This window comes from Astatotilapia calliptera, chromosome 6 (assembly GCF_900246225.1).
Source record: "Astatotilapia calliptera chromosome 6, fAstCal1.2, whole genome shotgun sequence".
Classification (NCBI taxonomy): domain Eukaryota; kingdom Metazoa; phylum Chordata; class Actinopteri; order Cichliformes; family Cichlidae; genus Astatotilapia; species Astatotilapia calliptera.
The window spans coordinates 30,739,409-30,762,071 of record NC_039307.1 but is presented as its reverse complement, the minus strand read 5'-3'; the positions used below and the strand labels follow the sequence as shown (position 1 = coordinate 30,762,071).

The following is a 22,663-nucleotide window of genomic DNA, read 5'->3' as shown; positions in this document are numbered from 1 at the left end:
CAGTTCCTTTTTGAGGCTATATTAAGCTCACCATTTTCGATTTCAGTTCGGCCATTTGCAGCACCCATGCTACAAGCTCTGTGAGGCTGCACAGTGGTGGTGCCTGGAGCCGACTGCTGACATCACCCTGCTAACATGCTCACACTGACAATGTCACGACACTACCTCTGTAACACTAACATTTGCTAATTAGGGCTAAACACACAGTACAGCTCGGGCTGATGTGAGGGTCATTAGTTAAGCAAATATTTGACCATAAACCAAATTACCGGACGACCTGCACTTGCGTCCAGATGATTGAGCCAGCAGACGTGTAACTATTTCAGCAAGGTCGTCAGGGGTCATCTTTTAAGACCCCGAATTTCTGTCCACATATTTGTTAAAGTCTAGATAAGTGCAATGGACTCACTGGCTGACAGATATGGCAGCATCACATCACTGGCTAAATTTTGACCAGGAATCTTAGGGCTCGCCGAAGATATTCACATCAATCCTCTGGGCATGTTGGACACTGGAAAGTTCTGAGCGATCTACATGGGATTTTGCTCTGCAATAGTGGTGGTTTTAATCTTCAAGTTGGTAACTTTCAATTCGTTTTTTTTTTTTTTTTTTTTTTTTTAAAAATAGTCCTGCGTTTTTTCTTGTGTTACTTAACAAGATGTACATCTTCTCTGTATTCAGTTATTACCTTTTCACACTGATGTTGACCATCAACTTTTCCAGGTATGTTTCCCTCCACCTCTCAAGTGCCAATACGTCTAACAGTAAATGGGGCTGTCATAACCTTGTTGCGTTTATGTTTCTAGTAGAAAGAAAAATATCACCTGAAGTAAAAAGACTGAATGCTGCCATTTGTCAGGTTTACAGTCCCTCCAGTGCTCCGTATGAGGATCATTGACATAACATGAACTCTTGTTTTCAGGGGAAACTAATCTTAACACACTAATAGACATCGTTTAGTTGATATGATTGTGAATCAGATCAAGGGTTTATTCATGATGTTTGTTATGATGCTGTCATTTTCTTTGTGTATTTACTCTCCAGCTGCTACACCCAGCTAGTTATGCATTAGTGGCCGTCAAGCAAGGGATGTTGGAGCAAGCTGAAAGAATATTTCTCCTGCCAAAACAGCGAGTACTGACCCTCAGCCAATTATTCATAAAAAGAAATGCAGTGACACAGAAATGGGCCATCAAAAACAGCTTTTCCCCTCAATCACAGCTAAATGTGCTGCGTCTGTGTAACAGTGTGTTATAATGCATTAGCTTTGACGTTTTTGAGGCAAACTGAAGGTTTAAGAAAAAGGGGGAAAAAAGCTGAAGTGAAAGTGAACTGTGGCTCAACCTCTGCACATAGTCTGATAACATAAAACTCTGATAAAGGCTGAAAAAGACCAAAGCACTGTTGAACAAACTGTTACTATATGAAGAACTGTTTAAATTAATAAATGAATGAATGAAAGACGCTTTTTGGTTCTTTTAATGTCCAAGAAGGTCACATATCTGCCTGAGTAAATCAACAGGTCTCCAAATGGACTTGTACTGAGTAGGTTGCAAACTGATATCGGATGCACTCATAAACAATTCTGTTTAAGTACAGATGAAGGGGAGGAGTCATTTTTGCTTGTTAACACAGGCTAACCTGTGATTACAGATTTTAATTACACATCAAAGCTGTGCTATAAAATTAGAGCTGGGCGATAGAACGATAACGATATGTATCACGATATAACTTTTACTCGATAGAGAAATTAAGCTATCGCGATAGACCTCGCCGCTCTTGTCCTCTTTAAATAAAAAAAAAAAAAAAAAGTTCAGCCAATCCAAACTAAGTAGCGCAGAGCCGAACCAATCACAGCCGCAGCGTCACGTCGCGTGACTTGTTACGTACAGCACAAGTGCCAAGCCGCACGTGTGTTTGTTTGGGAAGCAGCCAGCGGGTAATGGAGGAAATGAGTGTGCCGACTAGAAAAATCAACCGAGCGTGACCGAAGAGAAAACAGATGATGGTTCCAATGCCGGAGAGATTGTCGAACGGAAGAGCCATAGAAGTTCCGTAGTGTGAAGGTATTTCGGCTATTTCAAGTCTGACAAAAACAGAGTAGCGTGCACTGTAAATTGTGCCGAAAGCAAGTCTGGAAATACAATAAACTGGTGCATGCGTCACACTGTGCGCCACGTTATTGTTTCGGTGAAATGAATTTCTACAATACTGTTACTGTTAATTCTACTCTCTGCAGTGTTTAAATGCTTACATATACACACAGTTACTGTCCCTCCACACATACGACTCGGTTCTGCTTCTATGCCCCAGCTTTGTTTACTTTTTCCCACCGAGGCTTCTAGACTTCTGATTGGCCAACATTTCTGCACGGTTAGGAATCTAGCGCCTCCTGCTGCTTTGGCATGTTCATAGCAGCGTTTTCCTTCATTTCTGCCTTTATGTGTGGACGGGATTATTTTTTAAAACGAAAACGGAAAATCTCCGTTTTCAAAAATACCCGTGTACGTGTGGACGTAGCCTCAGTGTCTGACTGGAAGCGCTAATTCGTCATTCGGCTTTTGTCAGACTAAAGTAACTGTTAAAACTGTTTGAAAAGCTCAGCTATACAACAAGGAGAGATTGAGAATTTCCTTTTAGTTCTCAGTTTATTTGATATTGACAAAAGTTAGTCAGTTTTGTCTGTTCTTCTGTAAAACAAACTAAGATTTATTTTTAGAATTAATATTTTGTTTCTAAGTGGAATTGACAATTTACTCTGTTTCGTTTGTTCTATTTTGAAACTTAAACGCTTTAGCGGCTGCCTTTTGTGTAGTTTGCAATATTTGCCTTTATTTATCTGAAAAAGTCTCATGTTCCTTAAGTACATCTACCCTGTTGAACTTATTATGGGAAATAAATATTTAAATCAAAACAAGCTGCTGATTATTTCACATTTTACTTGTGAGCAACAGCACATTTAAATCTTACAAATATAGTTATTTGGCTTATATCGTGATAGATATCGTTATCGCCTGAAATGGAAAAAAACATATCGTGATATGAAAAAATCTCATATCGCCCAGCTCTATATAAAATTATTTTTTTTAATGGTTAAAAGAGACTCATATTTTAAATGAACATGACCCAACGGGCCATAGGCTTAGCGCCACTTGTTACATTTATTTTCACATTTCTCTTTCCACGTGCACAGAAAATTCAAACCAAGTTAATCAAAGGTCAGGGGAGATTTTTTTCCTTTAAATCAGCTTTATTCAAATACTGACCTTATCAATCCCTATTTGCATATTCACGCGTCGCTAAGAAGTGTTTTTAACTATATCTGACCTTTATGAAAACAACAAGGTTCTGTTTACGTTTGAAAACGTGTAGGAAACAACCAAGGTGACATCAACGTGCCGTAAACACAAATATCACAGGTTCCTCCAACAAGGTGACTTCGACCTCACCCAGCATGAAAGCAGGCAGAAATGAAGGAAAACTTCTGTTTGTTTCCTCAAGATCAGGGCTAAGAATCTAAAAAGACAAACTTGTGCACAAAAACTAAGGACAACTCAACAATGGAGAGGAGAAGTGCTATCCCATTCATCTTTTCATTTGTCTATCCAATTAAAGGAAATCGATGCTTCCTGGCTTGAGATGCAGGGTGGGGCTTTATAGTGACCTCATCCAAGCAAGGAGCTGCATACTTCCTGAATGACAATAATGCTCCTCTCTGAATGCAGAATGGGCCAGAGTAAAAAGGTTTACACCTACGCCATCAGACACATGAAAGACAACAAGGCAAAAACAAAACCCTGGGCCCTCTGTTGTCATGCCAATAAAAAGATCAGCAGCACAATAATCAACGCTATTATTTTTCTGACCTTGAAAAGGTTTCTCTCGATAGAGATTTTGGGATTTTTCAAACATTTCCAACCCCAACTTCAAAAAACTTGGGAAAGTGTAAAATGTAAAGAAAACAGAAAGCAATAATTTGAAAATCTCAAATTCATATTTAATTCAAAATGACTTTGGTGTCAGAAAAATGCCTCAAAAATTGGGATGGGATAACAAAAAGCTAGAAAATTAAGTGGAGGAACATTTAACAGCCAGCTAGGTTAGCAACATGACTGGATAGAAAAAGTTCATTCATAAATTGTTGGAAATTTTCACAATAATGTTTTTCAATGTCAAAATGCAAAGACTTCAAATATCTCCTGATCTAGTAAACATATAATGAAAGGGTCCTGATAATTTGGAATTTGTACAATCAAGAAGGCTGAAAATCAGTATTGGCTGCTTGTGATCGAGCTTTTTTCTTTTCATGCCACATCGTTGTGAAACAACCTCCTGCAAGATATTAGGCAGGCCTGCTCTGTGGGGGCTTTCAAAGCCAAGTTAAAGACCCACTTGTTCATCCTGTCTTGCGTGTCTTAGCTCTGTGCCTAGAGTTTTTACTCATTCTTATTGCTGTTCCCTTTAATTTATCTGTTTTTTAAAATTTGTTTTTATTCCTTTATCCTTTTTTTTTTAAAAAGTGATTTATATAATAAGTTATTATCACCATCATCTTTGAACCAGAAATGGCCGTCTACTCTTGACCCAAGCTTCAAAAGCTGCACAATAGTAAACATGGCTCTTGTAATGCCCTCTTCGCCAATTTAAGGTTTTCTTTTCTGTTGTATTGTGACATGACGTGAGGGTGAATTTGGGTGAAAATGGTTCTTTTAATGATTTTAAAAAGTATTGAGAAAATAAGCTCTCTCTCTTTACAACGAAAAGAAAACAAAAAACAAAACTCAATTGTAGAGGTTTATTTTTTTTAGTCATATTGGAAACTTTCTGAATGAAGCCCATTAAATGACTTTATTAAAGTATTCACGGGGTAATATTAATGTTGCATGTAATTGTTACCATTTCCAAGCTCTCATTTAGTGCAGCTATCACCAATACCATTAGGTGGCTTATTGTGCTACAAAAATAAAAAACACGGCAACTCCACGTGCTTAAATTCACCTTTAAAAAGGGCAACACTTGGGATTTTGGAATCACCGTTTCACGCCACAATACAACAAATGTTATTTCTTTAGCAGAAGTGAAGCTCTCTGGCTTCTCATTTCCATTTGATGAGCTGTTTGTGTTATTACAACTGATTGGCACAGCTGTTTGGAAGTTTAGATTGTGGAGGGGAAAGATGATAATTAATCAGTGCTCTTCAGCAAATCATTTTCCACTTCCCTAAATCTGTAACGCCTGAAATACTTACAGAAAATTTCACTGTTCTTGGACAAGGCATGCCGCTTTGCACTGGTCTTTTTCAACTGCACATTAAACTCAGAGTCCTGATCTGGCTGCACATGTGTGGATGTGATAGATGGCTCTATATTGAGGTGGTGACATGCAGTTCACAAATCAGCTGACCTCTGCCTCTACTCTCCACCGCTAATGAGTAGACTTTTCTTCTCTATCCTTCTCTGTGTAGTTCTTTCCTCCCTCTGTTTCACTGCATCTTTGTCACCGCGATTAGATCATTCGAATAGAAATCAGTGCATTTGAAAACATTTCATTATCATTTATACCTTTGCCTCTTTACACACACACGAGAAATTCCAAAGGATGTCATAGCTGTTGATGGGTGCGGGTGAAAAACAGAAGGCAAATTAATTGAATATGCAGATTAATAGCTTGCAATTTAAATGCAGATTTTGGCATTTTTCCAGAGTCGGGAAGAGGATGAAAAGGAGAGAGGGAAAGAAACACTGTGTGGAGTTCCCACCAAAACTGAATCAGCAACAATTCAATACATATTTATATTCTAATCAGCTTTTTGTTTACACATTTAAAAAAAACGCTACTAATGTGACTGAGCGCTGAACAACTAATGGCAACATACATCTGACGAAATGATTTAGTGAGTGCTATGAGAAAGACCTCAGCTTAATAAATGTGATTAACCTGAATCTCAGGAGCACAAATACATAAAACATGGAGTAAGTTACAGCTGTTAGTAGAAGACACCTAAGATGAACATTCATAATGACAGGCGTGTTCGTCTGTATTTGTCATTTTAGATTTCTCTCATCGTTGCCTTTGCTCCCATCAATCTGTAATCAGAGATACAAAACACCGCTCTGCCTCAGTCACCAGCTTTAATGTGTGATTAGCTGGCCACTAATCACCAACTTAGAGTTCTCATGATTCATGACTTAAATATATAAACTGAAAGAAAGTATGAACTGGCCAGTTGTTTTTTAGCATTAAAATACCAAGTAATGAATGCCAAGTGAGGAAGAGCAAGGGTATTTATATGCAGTGACAATGAGCTAATCCCAATGCAAAACATTATATGTAGCAAGCATTCCCGATAAGACGCAAAGAAAACAAACTGGGTAAACAAGATTTTGCTGTTGGAATTCTGAGCAGTTCCGAGCTTTTCTCTGCATTATAATAGAGAAACTGGCAGTGATGCTGGGTTTGTCACGTGGATACACTTACGGCTGGGTGGACACTGTACTAATGCAGCTTGTTGGAATCGTTAAAGCGTCTCTCTTTGCCTCACGTGCACACACGGTTAATTCTGCCCAGACGTTATCTTCCCATTTACTTGTGAATTTTATGTAACACACGTAACACTGTATTTGTGTATACAGACATTGTATCAACTCAAAAATGTTTGGCTCAGTCCAGGTTCAGTAACACTGTCTTGATGTAAAATCAGTTAAGAGTGGAGTGATGTACGCTGTTTATAAAATGTAGTCATTTATTTTGAAAATGAAATTTGACAGTGCAATTTTTAAAATTGTGATAGAACAATAAAAACCAGGGCTCGCAAAATCGCTAGCGCAAAGTCCCGGGGCTAGCGATTTTTCCAGTCGGGCTACCAAAATCCATCTCAGCACTGCCCGTCGGGCTATCATAGGAAGGAAAGATATGTCAATGTTTTTGCATTCTTTCGCAAATGTAGCTGAGTAATTAAGTCATCGGCATCGATGAGCCACTGTCAATATGTGACACATTGAAATCGCGTTTGAATTTGCGCTTGTTTTTTGCTTTCACTTTCACTTTGCGATCGCGCGAACTGTGTATAGAGAGCGGCAGGGCTACCAGGGATTTTGAAATTTTGCGAGCCCTGAAAACATATTACATTATTAGAAATGTCTTAATATGACTGTATTGGGAGCACTCATCATCTATTTGAGTTTTTAATCATTTTTAAACTCAGGCTTGCAGAGTGGGCGGAGACTATCCTAGCACTCATTATAAGCAAACAGTGGGGCACACCCTGGACAGGTCACCAGTTTGACTGGCCAATTCAGAGTCACCAGTTAATCTAACATGTCTTTGGAATGTGTGAGGAAGATGGAGTACCAGGAACGTGCAAACCCCACACAGAAAGACTCGAGCCAGCAGGTTTAAACCATGAACTTTCTTGAATGGCGCTCACCACTGCACCAGTTTGCTGACCATATTCAGACAAAATCTGTTTATAGTATACTATATGAGCTCACAAAATTAATGCCAATAAATGTCAGACACACACACAGACTCACTCTCAGACACATTGGCATAGTTTACGAATAATCATAGTCTAATTTACAAATGGAGACAGATTGCAAACACATTGCAATCAGTTGAAGTCAGTCTGTGACCAGTTGCAAACTCATAACACCACTACTGCTAACCAAACAAATTGGATTCAGAGTGTAAGATTTTACATGGCACTATTTCCACAAAATATTTAGTAAATATTAATACTGAGTGTTAAAAATAGACCTGATTATCAGAATTCCCTATGAAGGTGAGATTTACAGCCTATTTCAACTTAATTTGCTGTAATGCACCAAAGTTGCTGTGTGTTACAATTCAGTTAGAAAGCTAATATTATGAAATATTATGTGCACGGTTTGTTGGCTTTGCATCTGATTCTCAGTAGAAGGGTTTCACAGTTTACATGTAATTAAACTTTTCTCTAACTGAACCCTTGTTCTTAAATATGCAGAGATCTATTAGTCATTTCTTAACATTTATACATTTTCCGTAAATTCATTTAGCCCTGAAACACAGGTTCCCATAGGACTCCTCAGCCTCAGGGATTTGTGATGTGGAATCTCAAGATTGTTAGCATAATGAACATGCTTCTCCTGATTTAATTTGCAAATAAGGATAGGAAAAAATAAAAAAATTTGGAAATAAGAAAAGGATGGCTTATAAACTGACTTGGCAATAAAAACAATTCTAGATTGAGCGTCTAAATCACATTTACAAACATTACTTCGACAAAGCTATCTGTCTCTTAAGTGGATTTCTCTTCCGTGTAGGTGGCTAATTACAGGTTCTATAAAGCAAAAATAGTAAGAGTCACAGATACATAAGAGAAAGCAGAAAAGATAGGTAACCTTTTATTGCCAAACAGCAGCATGGAGAATATTTACAGCACAAACCTCAAAGCTTACATTAGCCTACATTTCTCACATTGCAACTTGACTGATGATAGCTCAGTTAGAAATTCTAGAGTGTTCTGCTAGCAGTGGCTAATTCAGCAGCTATACTATACGATGGGTGACCCACTTAGTCCTGTAAGCTACACCATAACTGCAAACGGACATCAATGGGGCCGATGTGTACGTAGCTTTCTCAATCCATGAGTTTGTGCGCACACGTAAACTACTTCTGAGACTCAGCAGCCCTATTGATCAGAAGTGGATAAATAATTGATGTTATTTTTCCCCAAAAAATGTTTTTTATTAATACAAATGTGATTAACTGATGACCACTTAGCACCGGCATTAATGGGTCATCTTTCCTCGAGTCCGTGGCAGAGACGAAGCAGCCTTCTCCGGCTCGGGAATATTCATGACCTCAGGTGGACTTATGTGTGGGTGTGATGTATCATGTTACCATGGAGACAGCAGACATATGTTCCGAACATCGACCAGAGGAGGCAGTGACGCCGACAAGAGCAGGCACGCGAAAGTGCACGCACAGACACACGCGTGCCCGCATATTCACATACACACCCCGAGGGCAAGCGGGACAGGAAACTGTCAGGAGGAATCAGAGTCAACATTCTCCTCTTTCTCTGGGAGTTTTCACTCCGAGACCGCTCTCTGAAGGCTTAAGTACATACAGTCCTATCCACTGAAGAAGTACTTAATTTATTCTCTCTTGTATTCCCACCAGCCTTTGTGTTTACTGTTTATTAGTGCTTTGCTCATGTTTATCTTTATTGCTATCAGCGATACATCATTGAGTGTTTTGTTTCAGTCAGTGAGCAAAGTGAAATTCAGTCCCAGTAAGCCTTCTTCTCCCAAAATATTTCAAACACCCACTCATCTCTTTTTCACTTTCATATTCATTTTTATGGCTCTCAACTCCATCTTGTACACATGAGCAAGAGGCTATTGTGTGTACATGCGCTCTGAGATTTTAATGAAAAAAAAAAGAGAGTGGAATAAAACACACAATGTGCTGTTATTCCACTGTACAAAGGGAGTTATCTGACTGCACAGTACACACAAACAGTGGCTCAACAATATCCTGAAAGACTGTTTTTAATAACTACATTAGCGGTTTGAAAAAAAAAAAAGACCTTGTTTGATCAGATTCAGCTAAAAATAGATATGCTACAATGCTATAGCAGCTACAGATGAATGAGTACTGATGGCGAAGTGTTCACTGAACAAATCGGAAAACCTAAAGGTGGCAAATTAAATTTGCAATAAGTTGGACATAACTCCTGGAATTTAGGCAGGACATTTATTGAAATTGTACTGCAGTCCCATTCTTCCAACTTTTCAGTATTTTTCGTAAGGCTGAATGGGTTTAAGCTGAATATTAATTAATATTAATAACCCACAAAGTTCCACACACAGCTTCAAATTAAAGGTATCAGTCTTTTAGGGTTTTGATTTAATTATGCATTGAATTATAAAACATTAATGTACTTTAGATTACTCTAGCATCAATGTGGAAATGGCATTAACTGCTATGTACAGCGCACTGTATATTATATTATTCCTCCTTTGGAAAGTGAGAGGATTGAGACCTACAACCTGATTGTTTTACAAAAATCAATGCGTTAAGCATCATTGGTTTGCTAGATCGCAAACTGTACATTCTACTTAAAACTAAAATTGGAAGCCACTGAGAAAATAAATAAATGTTACCAAACAAACAGCATATTGTAACCTCCTGAGGGTCTGTCAGTACTACTACCTGTAGAACGATCCATAATCATAATGAACTAAAACAAACAAATTAAAACAAGTTTAAAAACACTCGAAAACTACTAAAGTGTACTGCCAACTTCACTGACAAATGCAAGAAAGTTACAAACCACAACTAAAGAAAAACTACATCCATGTGACTTTAAATCTCTGCTGAATGACTCACCTGGCCTGCTTCACCCACATGTCAACTCAATCACTCCAGACAAGTCATGTCAGCCAAGCTGTCCGTGTCTCCAAACATACTTTTTTTTGAGGCCTAATAAATACTTAATCCCTCATCGTCATGGAGGTATACATATTAACTTGATTTACAACAAAGAAAAAAAAAGGTGTCAGGTCCATAATCAACATCACAGTGGACTTCAGATTAAACAATCAATATGTGATTAAAGTGCAAACCTTCAGTGTCAATTCAAAGAAGTTTGTAGTAGTAGGGCTGTCATGAAACTAAAATTTCAAACTTTATACTGATACCTGGGAAAAGGCTCAATGCCATTTTTAATACTGCAGAGGAAAAATAATAAGAAAGTAAAAATAAATAAATAAGCCTACATTTCCCAAATAATAATAAAGATTCGAGCAAGGTAAATTATAAATGGACTGGTTCTTACTTTGGGGTTAGTAACTTGGCGACTGCAGACTGGAGCAGGGATCGAACCACCAACCTTCCAATTAGCAGATGACCTGCTCGGCCACGATGTTCTTTCTATGAAATGTTTTGTCAGATGTGATCAGACCCAAACCTTCTAAAAGCTTTACTTTTGATTCATCGGTCCACAGAATCATTTCCCAAATGTTTTGGCAATCATGAGATGAGCCTTTGTGTTATTCTAGGTCAGCAGTCGTTTCTCCTTGAACTCTCCCATGGATGCCATTATTTGTATCTTTCTTATGGTTTAATCATGAACTCTGACCTTATCTGAGGCCAGTGAGTCTGCAGTTCTTTAGAAGTTTCTGGATTCTTTCATGACCTGCTGTCTCTTGGTTGTAGACTTTGAGAATGACAAGCCTGGCTCTTCGAAAAGGTTCTCTGTTTGGTTAATTGTTGTAGAGGATTCTTAACCATGGAAATGATTTTATGATCTTTAAATTCAGTTTCCTTCTGTGGATCTTCAGGCCTTTTTATATTGCTGCGTTCATTGTTGATTTTTAATCTCATATTTAGTTCTAGTGAGCAGCTAGTTGAACACCGCCTCCAGATCTTTTATCAACTTAATTTGTCATAAAGTAACAAAGAAGCAGGCTTCGCATGGCCATTAATCTGCTTATCAGTCAATTGTCCAATTAATTTTGATCCTCTGAAAACAGAGGGATGCGTATAGAAATGCCTTTCATTCCTAAATTGTTAATGCTATAGTGTTAAATCACTTGAATTAAAAGCTGACAGTCAGCATTTCAATAAAAAACGTGATTTCATGTAAAATTCACTGTGGTGATGTACAGAGGTAAAATTACAAAAGACAATCACCGTCCAAAAACGTGGAACGGCAAAGAACTGATACAGGAAAAGGACTAATGTAAGCATACATTATAAATAAGACTGTTCTATAACTGTCCTCCTTTTTAACATCAGCTGTGTCGATATTTTAATAGATATATTCAATAGCACTGTAGTAGAGGATGAATACATAAAACCTCCTTTCCCTTTGGGAGGGAGGCGATGTTGACACCAGTAACCTTTCGAGCTCCTTACAGCTGTTGCAACCAGCTTCCCTGGCAGTCAAGCTCTGCTTTAAGTTATTTCAAAATTAAGCTATAACAGACAAATGAATAAACTGTTCAAGCTGTGATGGCTTACAATCCGTCTTACACACCCTCACAGGCAAACACACATTTGTGTGGCGTTAATCATTCCCCGGTGGCTGATAAAACAGAGACAGGTCATTAAGTCTCGACAGTGTTCATAAACTGTACTTTATTAACTGTCCTCTTCTTTCGCCCACTGACACACACAGACACAAATTATTTTGCTTTTTCAAAAGGCACTTTTTCCATTGCTTCTACTCTGTCTGCGTATCACCTATCCTCAACCGTTCCCTCATACGTTTTTCTTCCGCTCCATCTCTCTTTTGTGAGAGGGCTGACAGTTAATTGGGAGTGTGTTTTAATGAGCTGGCCCTGAGATTTTATCTTCTCCTTTCATTAGGAAGGGAAGACAGGGGAGAGTGTGTCAAGGAAGTGAAGGAAGAGGGAGAGAGAGTAAAGGAGGCAAGGAATGAAACGAGAGGAAAAAATGTCAGTGAATAGAGAACATCGAGAAGTTTTTAGTAAGTGCTGTGGAGAGCTCTGTGCGTGTTTGTTTATTTCTTAATGAGCTAATCAATAGCAGAGGTGTGTAAGCCCAGCAGTGGGTCTGCTTTGGGAGATTACTTACAAAGACGCACAACTTGGAAGACTTGTTTATCTACAATGTTCTTCTCTTATTTTTAAACTGGCCTGACTAGACTAAAAGTTGCTCATCTCAGGTTTCTCAGGCACAAGTCAGGACAATATAAACCTCAATCTCAATGTGAATCACATTGTGTCAAATCTACCATTTTATTTAAGCAACTGCACAGTTTGATTGTATAAAACAAAAATAAATAACAGTTTAAAAATAAAATTCTATTTCTAATACCATAGAGGAAATGAATACAGAAAAATCTACAGCAAGATTTGCAGCAAGGTCAAAAGTGTTTATGCATAAATAAACAACCTTTTCCAGTCATTTTTCAATATTTGGGTTTTTTTTTTGGTTTTTTTTTAACCTATGGGCTTATGTGAACTCTTAAATTCACAAACGTTAATATAACACTCATTCGGCATCTTCTCCTTGAAGCTTCATGAAGAAAAATGCTAAAATAAGTCAATCACTCACATTCCTAAGGTGTCTATCTCTCTGATTAGCAGAGCCTCATAAATATCTAATCACTGATGCTAATCAGATTGCTCACCTAGGAGTGAGCTAAAAATATAAAGCACATGCACAAGCTACACTAAGCCCCCCCCCCCCAAAAAAAACCCCTACCCTTTTCCTAGGTAAATAATGGCTTTAACAAATCTAATGTAACATTAACCCATTATTGATCAACCAACAACAGTTCTGCATAAACTCTGGGCAATGAAGATGATGATCACTGTTTCTTGTTGGCGGCACTAAAAGAATCACACAGTTACGGTCGGTTCTGATGCCTGCAGCTTTGATCTCCTTCCACTTTAAGGCTGGCTGTTACACAGTCAGGCTTCAGACTATTTGGTAAAACTGATCAAAAACAGCAGCATTTTGGTGCCAACATAATGACATTCCCTTTGACTTTGAAGTATATCGTGCAAACATATCAAAACAATTGACATCAAATGCTGTACAGGTCTATAACTATTATGGATGATAATATAACAATTGTACCACAGCACATCAAACCTATCATTTTATTAATGCAGAACTTTACCATGAAAACCACACAAGTAATTTCCTAATCTCAAAGTAGACTCCAAGTCGATAAACCTTTTATTTTCCTTTTTTAGGTAAATTGCAAAGTTCAGCTGATTATGGCTGGATAATTAGATTTATAGTCAATTTTTACATTTTGGTTTAAATGAAGTTTGTAAATTATTAAAGCAGACCCTATAAAACGTTTTGAAGGCTCTGCTCTGTATTTACCTGTTGCCATGGTGAAATGTGGTGAAACTAAGATTGAACATGCTCAAAGTTGATTGAACTTTCTCTGATCAGGAAACTCAGAGTGGTTTTTTATGGTTTTAGTTCTTATGTTAATGCATTTCCATGTTCTAAGTAAAATGAGTCGAAAGAAGCTTGATCTGAACAACAGTATATATGTTGTCCCTGTATCATCGAATCATTTTTCTGCTCCACATGATAGCCATACATCAGACATCAACCATGAACTGGAGCAAATATCTGAACTGTTGTGTTTAAAAGATTCAACTGACAAAATTCTTTTAGGGAAATCCAGAAAAAATAAGTTCTGAATATCAAAAACATGTAAGCATATTCTAGTAGAACCAAAACATAAAACTGTGACCCTGTAAATGAGCAACATGTAGCCTCATTAACCATTTAAAACACCAAACTACAGTAAGGTTACAGGGCTGACAAACAATGAAAATACATTTTAATGAGTGTGACATACAGTAATGAATGCATGAGACAAGAGCGAGGGCAGGGGAACGTGACTACTGCAGGTTAAACAGCTTACGCTATAGGAGGGGGATTTGGGTGCCTCTTCTAGAGGGGGATATTAGCAGGATTATCTGGCAACCCTGTTGCTGAGGTGAATAACATTAGAATCCTATTTGTAAAGACTTCTATGCTTCCTGTCCCAAATCCCCCCATTTTATCTCCCTTCTCTCTTGCTTCATAGTACAATTAGTCCACTTTACATTCTCATACCCCAGATTAAAGTCACACGCATGCTTAAAAAGCAGAATATATATATACACATACTGTATTTATGTGTCCTAGTGTGTATCCTCTTTAAAACATGAATGTCACTGTGTGTTTATGTGTGTTTATGTGTGTATGCGCGGGTGTTGATTTTTGTATTCCAATAATAGTACAGGCCTTTCTGCTCCCATAAGCCACTAAGTGTTTGTCATACACGCTCGCAATGGTGCATACTTTGAATACTAATACAGAGGGTGTTAGCATTCGTTTTGGGTATGCATGTGTGGCTTTGTACATCTGTATGCACGTGCAGCCAGCAGTGTGAGGTGGTAGCAAGTGCTGTGCGGTGTGACAGAGTGTTGAGATTGGAACGAGTATGTGTGCATTTGAGTGTGACAGTGCGCGCCATGAGGGCATTATGACTGTGTGTGAGTCTGTATATGTGTGTGTTTTATGGACACACTCTGAGGTTAATAAATATTGACAGTGAATTATCTCTTCTGGCAGAGTCGCAGGTGGTTTCGATGGAGCAGACCGGACAGAAATCAAAAGAAAAAACAAAAAAAGTGCATGTGCACGTTTACACACCGCTCCTATTTTATATTTTTCCTTTTTCAGCTATTCTTAATTTCAGCAGAATTCTCGAGAGTCCTTGAGCAAGGCACTGATGACCAGTCGCAATAAATTAGCATGTGACAGCAATAATTACCTGCCAAGATAATAAAGCCGCCCCTCTGCCACCTTGCCATTACGGATTCTCCAGGGTTTCTGCTCTAGCTAGGGGCCGCCATCAGAACACGATAGCCGCAGCAACATGGAAATTAGCTAATGCTACACAATTGGGCTACAGAGAGAACGAGAGACAGACTGAGCAATAAGCAGAGGTAAAAACAAAACTCCAGGATGGAAAGATGAGAGGAAAGTAAAAGAGTAAAAAAAAAAAAAAAAAAAAGCTGTGTTAAGCTTAAAAAAAAGTGCTTTCTAAAAAGCTAAGGGATAATGACAAATTCAGCTTTTATTTAGCCCATTCAATAAGTGAGTGGTGATCGATTAATGTAAAACCCACCCTGTGACACTGCCCAGTCATCACTCTCTTCTTCTCTTCCACACAGACGCTGCCAGTCTCCCACACATACAAATTTAAACCACAAAGCAAAGAGTCTCTGTTGGCATAGTGCTCGTCTCGCTGCATCGCTAAGCCGATGCACAATGTGGCAAAGTGATGCGGCACCTTGCAAGGTCAAATCTAAACTTCCCGAGGCGCTTTTTTTTTTTTAAAAGAGCTCCCTGGGACAGATATCAACACTTACACAGATGCCATAGCCTGTAGGAGTTTTGCTGACAGTGTGCCCATTTTAACTTCACGCTGCTGTTTAATGATGCACACAATCTGTGGCTAAAAGCTACATGTTTCCATATCTGATCAGTTCAGGTCTGTATATAAAGAAGGATGTAAAATAACACAACCCCCCCCCCCCCCCCCAAAAAAAAAGAAAAAAAACGTGTTACTTGTACGCAAGGCTGGATTATCAGTGTACGTATAAATTTCAGGTCTTGTTTCAGCTTCTAATTATTGTTCTTATTTATTTAAATTTAAAATATTGTGGCATTTGACGGCATCCCCAACCTTAGATGAACTCTTCATACCTTTTTGAAGAGCAAGGAGTCATCCATGTGCTCCGCATAGACAGACGTGAGCCGGTATTGGTTCTCAGTGGTTATATCGATCTGGTAGCCGGTCAGGACGTAGCACACTGTGCGAAACTCCTGTATTTTTCTCTGAAACACCTCTTTAAGTCTCTGGTTCCTCAGCTCTGAACTCTCCATTTGTTTACGCAAATCTGCAACACACAAATCAGTTATACAGCACAATTATTTTGATAGCATAGTTATATGCTATCAATATGTAGAGTTTCTGGAATAACTCCAGCAACTTAAATTAGCATCTCAAAGACTTGATATTATTAAATAGCAAAGCCATAAAAATAAAGATTTAGTCAATTTAAATAAACCTGGATTCTGAACGCACAGAAGAAAAAGACTACAAGTGGGAGACAAAAGCTCAAACCAGGGTGGAGAATCAGATAAAGAGACCAGTGGAGAGCCTAGCATGGAACTACTTAACATTTGAGGGCGATGACCAGGGGGTGATAACTGATTCCCAAAAGGCAATATTTAAATCATTTCCATTTTTGCTTTTCAGACCAAGAGAGGAAGATGTGCAATTAGATCTGCGAATGCTTTTCAATTTAACATCCATGAACATTCAGAGTATCAGAGTATTATCCTTCTCATGGTATAGAGCACAAATACGTTACTATTTAGCTTGAGATGGGTGGAATTAAATCATCGATGAACCATAGGCTGAAATATTAGCAATGCCTAATGTTGCATAAATATTTAATGTTACAGCAATAGTTACATTAATCATCAAAACACTGCTGCCTGTCTCCCATCAATGATATAATTTTACCATTTTAAAGTTTCCCAGTTAGTTAAAATAACTTTTTATTAAAGAGTTTATGGTGTTTATGTTTAGCAACATAAACTGGGTGTAGAGAATCATGTACTCATCTACTGTTTTTGGTACCAACTACTAAATATCGTGACACCCCTAGATACCAGCATCAAAAAGTTGTGAATGATATCAATCTCTACCCCACAGCAATCCCTCTGCTCACTCAGGGTCTACATACTACTATAAAGCAGAGCACGGTGGCGTCTGAAGCAGTCAGCTGCATCTCCTAGCTGGGAGCAGAGATAATCATGAAGGGGAGAAACAGAATGGGGCTTGACTTTAATTTGTTGAAAATCAATTTGGGATAATTACTTTAATTTGGAGACTTGATTTGAGAAGTCAGAGAAATTAGTTTGTCTGAGGAAAAAATGAGTCGTTGTGGAGGTAATTATTTACAATGTGATCACCACAGAAGAGAAAGTTAAAAAGGATATAGATGCAAATGTGGAGCCATGAACATTTTGTAAGTACACAAGTGGTAAAAGGAGAGCTGGGAAAGGAACAACCACAAAGAGGCAAATATTTACTTTTTATAGATATTTGTGCCGATCTTCTCAACACTGTGATGTATGCAAATCTGAGAAAATGTAAAAAGAAAAAAAAGAAAAAAGAAAAAAACGAGTGCAGGCAGGAGCACCGTAAAGACTATTAACCAAAAAAACAAAAACACATGGAGGGAGATGATGTAACCAGGCAAAGAAATGCTTACCTAACACCTCTGAAAAGCTTGGTGTTTGCTACTGATTTTTTAAAAGGTTAAAAGCATTTCTGCTGCTCAAATGTGAACCTACATTGTTCAGGGTTATACCTTACTTAACAACCAGTCCTTTTCACTTTTTTCCTCTCTCTCTACAGTCAGCATCAGTCAGTCAAAACTCTCTATTCTCTTACAACATAATGCGTCGTTTCAAGAGCAGTCAGGGAGTTTTTATTCCCATAACTTCTAACCCTGCTGCGACTGATAATTATTTCTACTCATCATTCTCCTCTTAATAGCGTATAGCTTGGCCGATTACATTTTTATCTGTCATTATTAAACAAGTGAATGACTAGAAAGTATAAACTTAAGAGTCTGGGACTGAGTCTGCCAGTGAGTGTCTACGTGCCTGTCTGTCTCCTGGGTGACTGGGCTCCTCTCAAGTGTCAGTCACCGCGGTTAAATAGTGTTTCAAGACTTCAGAAATGTGACAAAACTGTCACTTTATGACAGCCATCAAAATGCCCTGAAAATGGTTGGGAATTCTCAGGCTGCAGCAACCAATACATTTCCTTCTCCGTGCAGACAAGTGGACACACAGGAATGTGGACATGTCGTTATCTGTGCAATCGCAAAGACAAACACGTACAAGTGGGCACACAAATGTGTCAACGTACGTGTTGAGTTACTAAATCCGAGTATTAGTTAGAATACTTTTCACACAAACTTTTACAGTTTTGGTGACTTCTGTATTTCAGTCTTGATTGGTGTCTACAGGTCTGTGTACATAATGGCTCAAAAGCTGCCAGCTGCATAGGGAGCGTCTTATTTATATATTTTCTTCTCTCGTTTTCAGTCTAAAATACTGCTAAAATTTGCACTTGTATCAGAAGCAAAAACAAACAAAAACTAAACTAAACTGTAGTGTCCCAAAACATCTGCAAACGTCTTGAGCCACCCCTCACATCATTATATAAGGGAAATGGGAAATAGGGGCAGCGATTTACTGAAAAGTGCAAACATGCATAATCAATATTTAGTACGACCATTTTTATTCTTACTCTTCAACACAGCCTGAACTCTCTTAGTCAAGCTTTCTTTTCATTTCTTTAAGTAGTCTTCAGGAACATTTCCCCAGGCTTCTTGAAGGACTGTTCTCTGTCAGGATGATCCCACACTGCTTCAATAATGTAGAGGTCTGGCCTCTGGGGAGGCCCATCCATGACTGATAGTGTTCCACTGTATGTTTTTCTATTCAGGATCATCATCATGGTGAAAAGTTGTCCAGTTGCCCACTTGTATAATTTGCCATATGTCAGGCTTTACTACCCATTAACTACCCTTTCTAAAGACGTGGCTTTCAGATAATGATACTTTTATGCCTGCCACTTCTTCTGGCCTCCACTTGTTTTTTGCTGAGATAAGTTTTCAGCTAATAATTTTTGAGAATCATAAAAAACTATATTTTAAAACCTCTCAAACTGTAATATTTAAAGTTTTCATAGATTTGAAATAAAATTTAAAAAAAAATCTCTGCACACATGAACCAAGAGAAAGGTTCCACAACAATTAAAATGCAACTCGTGCATACTGTCTCGATAACCACTACGACACTTATTAAATCACAATGTTTCAGTCTGACTGACTTGATAAAGGTACCTGATGGAGCTAAGTGAGACAGTGTGCGGAGGTTATATTTAAACTGTTATAGATTTTCATTAAGAAATGGGTACAAATGGGTACAGGCTGCTAATAACTGCTTCTTTGCAAAGTTATCTGACTTACCCCTCGAGTTAGGTGCCTGTTTAATGCTTTAATGATTCACAGTTAGTGTTAAGTGGCTTAAGAAACCAAAAAGAAAAACTAAAAAAAACATTCATCTGAAATTGTACGAGGACTGGACTGAAAATGAATGAAAAAGCATCCAAAGTCCAAAGAAAAACTTTGAAAGACCTATAAAGACCTAGAACTACTGCTCAAGACAACTTATAAAAAAGATGATGATTATTTATTATTATTATCATCATCATTAAAGTTCATTTCCCAGCTGTATTTAATGAAATAGTAATTTGTAACAGCAAGAGTAAAAAGTTAAAGCCCTGATTTTTTTCTAATTCTAAACTTACTTTTAAATTTTGTCATCACAATTGTCCAGTATTAATGTGTGAAAAATGCAAAAATGTGGAAACTCATCATCAACACCCAGGGCAGAACTAATAACCGCTGGTGTATAAAACTGGACAGTAAATTTTACTAATTAAATGTAATTAAAAATGGAAAACATTTTCTACCTGCTGCTAATTGCTACATGAAGTATTGTTCCTGTAATGTTGCTTAGGTAATTTCTTAACTGAACACACAAAGCCTATAGCCAAGTTAAACTACTACTGACAGCAGGGTAACACTACATGGGGTAAAATGTCATTAAATTATTTTATAGACATTAAAACGTTTCTGTTGATCTCTGATAAGTTTGTAGACTTTCTATTGCACTGACCCAGGTCTTGCAATAAGGACAGATATCACACACTAGGTCTGCTTTATCTATACAGAGTTTAAACTGAACTTACTTGTTACAAACTCAATTTTCATATCATAAGAAATTAAAAGCCAGAGAAGCGAACATGCCAGGAACAGGAGAAGATGACAGAAAAGACAAGAATGAAAGATGAGAAAAAAATAAGAAGGCTGGGAGTTGGAAAAAAGAAGTGCAAAGAAAATTGAGACCGTGAGCGAGCAGCAGACAGACAGAGCGAGCACAGAGCGCTGTGCACAAATTGGCCAACAGACTTTTACCAGTGAACTGTCCTGAGCTCCAAATGCATATTTAACCCTGTCATAACTGCACGTCCTCCCTCTAACAGTCTGTCATATAGACACTTAAGAGGACAGAGACTTTCTGAGCCAAAATATCAATGAAGCAGTTCCCAAGAGCAACATGTTCCTTTAGAAAGCAACTGTTGGGTATGGCTTTTCTCTTTTTTTGCCATTTCATATTTTTTGGATCAGTCTACATGTAAAGAGGACCTTTAACAACCTTTAAAATCTGTACTTTATGTTGTCTAAATATCCACTTCCCCTCTAATGTTAACTATAACATTATATAACAATATAATTAAAAAGAGAAAATCTAGTCATCGGATCAGAAAAGCTTCATCCATGGATCAAACCCTCCCTTGGCCCCTTATCCATTCATCTAACATCAGCTATCCGAAACCTGGATCTGCAATTTCACCTTAAAATATATAAACGAGGTCACCCAGTCCTCCTCCTACCACCTAAGGAATATTGTGAGGATATGAATAATACTGACTTCTAGTGACACCCATACTATTACTGTAATTGTCTTTTAACAGCCATCAATCATATTATTCCACTCTTAATGATGGTATACTGGCTGCCTTTGACTTCTAGACATTACCTATTACTTTTTAAGCCCTGTTTGCTGTTGAATGACATTATAGCTCACTCTTATTCTGATGTCACACTTCTGTGTCATCTTACCCAACACTTCCTTTGAAGGAGCCAAACTAAGGCTGAAGCTGGGGTTGTGCGTGTCATCCTGGGAATGCCCCACAGCACCTCCACTCTGCAAAGAGCGTACAAGATCCCTGAGCCGTGTCACTTCTTGTCGGAGAGCCTCCACTTCCTGCTGGCGCTCTTGTTTGGCAATGGCGGTGGGGTTCATTTTGAGGTGGAGAACACGGGTTTTGACTGGATCGTAGTCTCCCTGAGACACAGAGACATAGATCAAACAGCCATCAGTTATAGAGCAGAACATTTTTTATGCACCATCTCATCTTAGCATCCAGGGCGCCTCACATTCCTCACTCACAGCAGTGATCATCACGCTTCAGTTCACCTCGCTGTTGCCAACTCAACAACTCTGTCAGATTTAGTGACTTTTCATATTCTTTTACAGAGCGCTTTTCCCCCTGAAAAATAAGAATGCCTTGTGACAAATGCAGCAGTGTAATGACCAAAGAGTGGAAAGTTGCATTCCCCTGCCTGAGTCTCTTCTCTGTTCGATGAGTGCCCTAGATGAGCAGGCAGCAGCACCCATGAAAAATCTGATTCCTTAAAAATGACTGCCTTTAAGGAACCCGGTGTCCTTCCAGTCATGATCAGCTTTGTAGCTTTGATAAACGAAAACTGGCAGCAATAGCTCTATTAATGCCAAAGAGTTACCACACCAAATATTGACTTAATTTAGCTGAGCCACAATATCAATGATTTCTATCATTAACTTCTTTGTGATAACAAAAATATTGACAGCAACAAGTAAATAACAATAAGAAATTAAAATAAACAAAGAGAATACAAAATATACATTGTGAGAATACAGAATACATTGTGTGCTGTCGGTCCTGCTTGCTACACAACAACATTCAATATTTAGTATTTACTGCTGTTTACACTTAGCTAGATTAACGTGACGGTGTTGTGTTTAGTATGTTGCTCTGTTTTTTTGCTTGTTTTCTCTTCTCTTTCTCTCAACAGGTGATCCAGGAGATTTTTTTTCTCTCTTCTCTCTCTTTTTAAGAGCCCTTCCTCACTGTCCCTCTTCCCTTCTGATTTTCTTTTCCTTCATCTTTCTTTCTCCCTTTTCTATCCGTCAGTCATGTCTGTCCCGCCTGTAACAACTGAAGATAAAATAAAATAAATAATAACAACAAAGGTCGATCAAATGGACCAATACAGCAAGGCCGTGATGATCCATTTGGCAAAGTAAATCCGTTGGGTATCCTTGTTGGTCTTCAAACAACAATTCTGACGGCTAAAGAACCAAATGGGACAGGCAAAAAAAAAAAAAAAAAGAGAGAGAATACAAAATATAACCAGGCCAAACAAAA

At 38.2% G+C, this 22,663-nt stretch overlaps 1 protein-coding gene across 1 annotated transcript in view; it reads right to left on the bottom strand.

The window, feature by feature from the left end:
* The window catches only part of mad1l1 (mitotic arrest deficient 1 like 1), a 60,418-nt gene that overhangs the window by 5,375 nt on the left and 32,380 nt on the right, over positions 1–22,663 (bottom strand). The window contains exons 16-17 of the mRNA XM_026171644.1: positions 21,315–21,540; positions 16,243–16,436 (exon numbers count right to left, since the gene is read on the bottom strand). Of these exons, the coding sequence (XP_026027429.1) occupies positions 16,243–16,436; positions 21,315–21,540 (420 nt within the window). The remainder of the gene's footprint in view (positions 1–16,242; positions 16,437–21,314; positions 21,541–22,663) is intronic.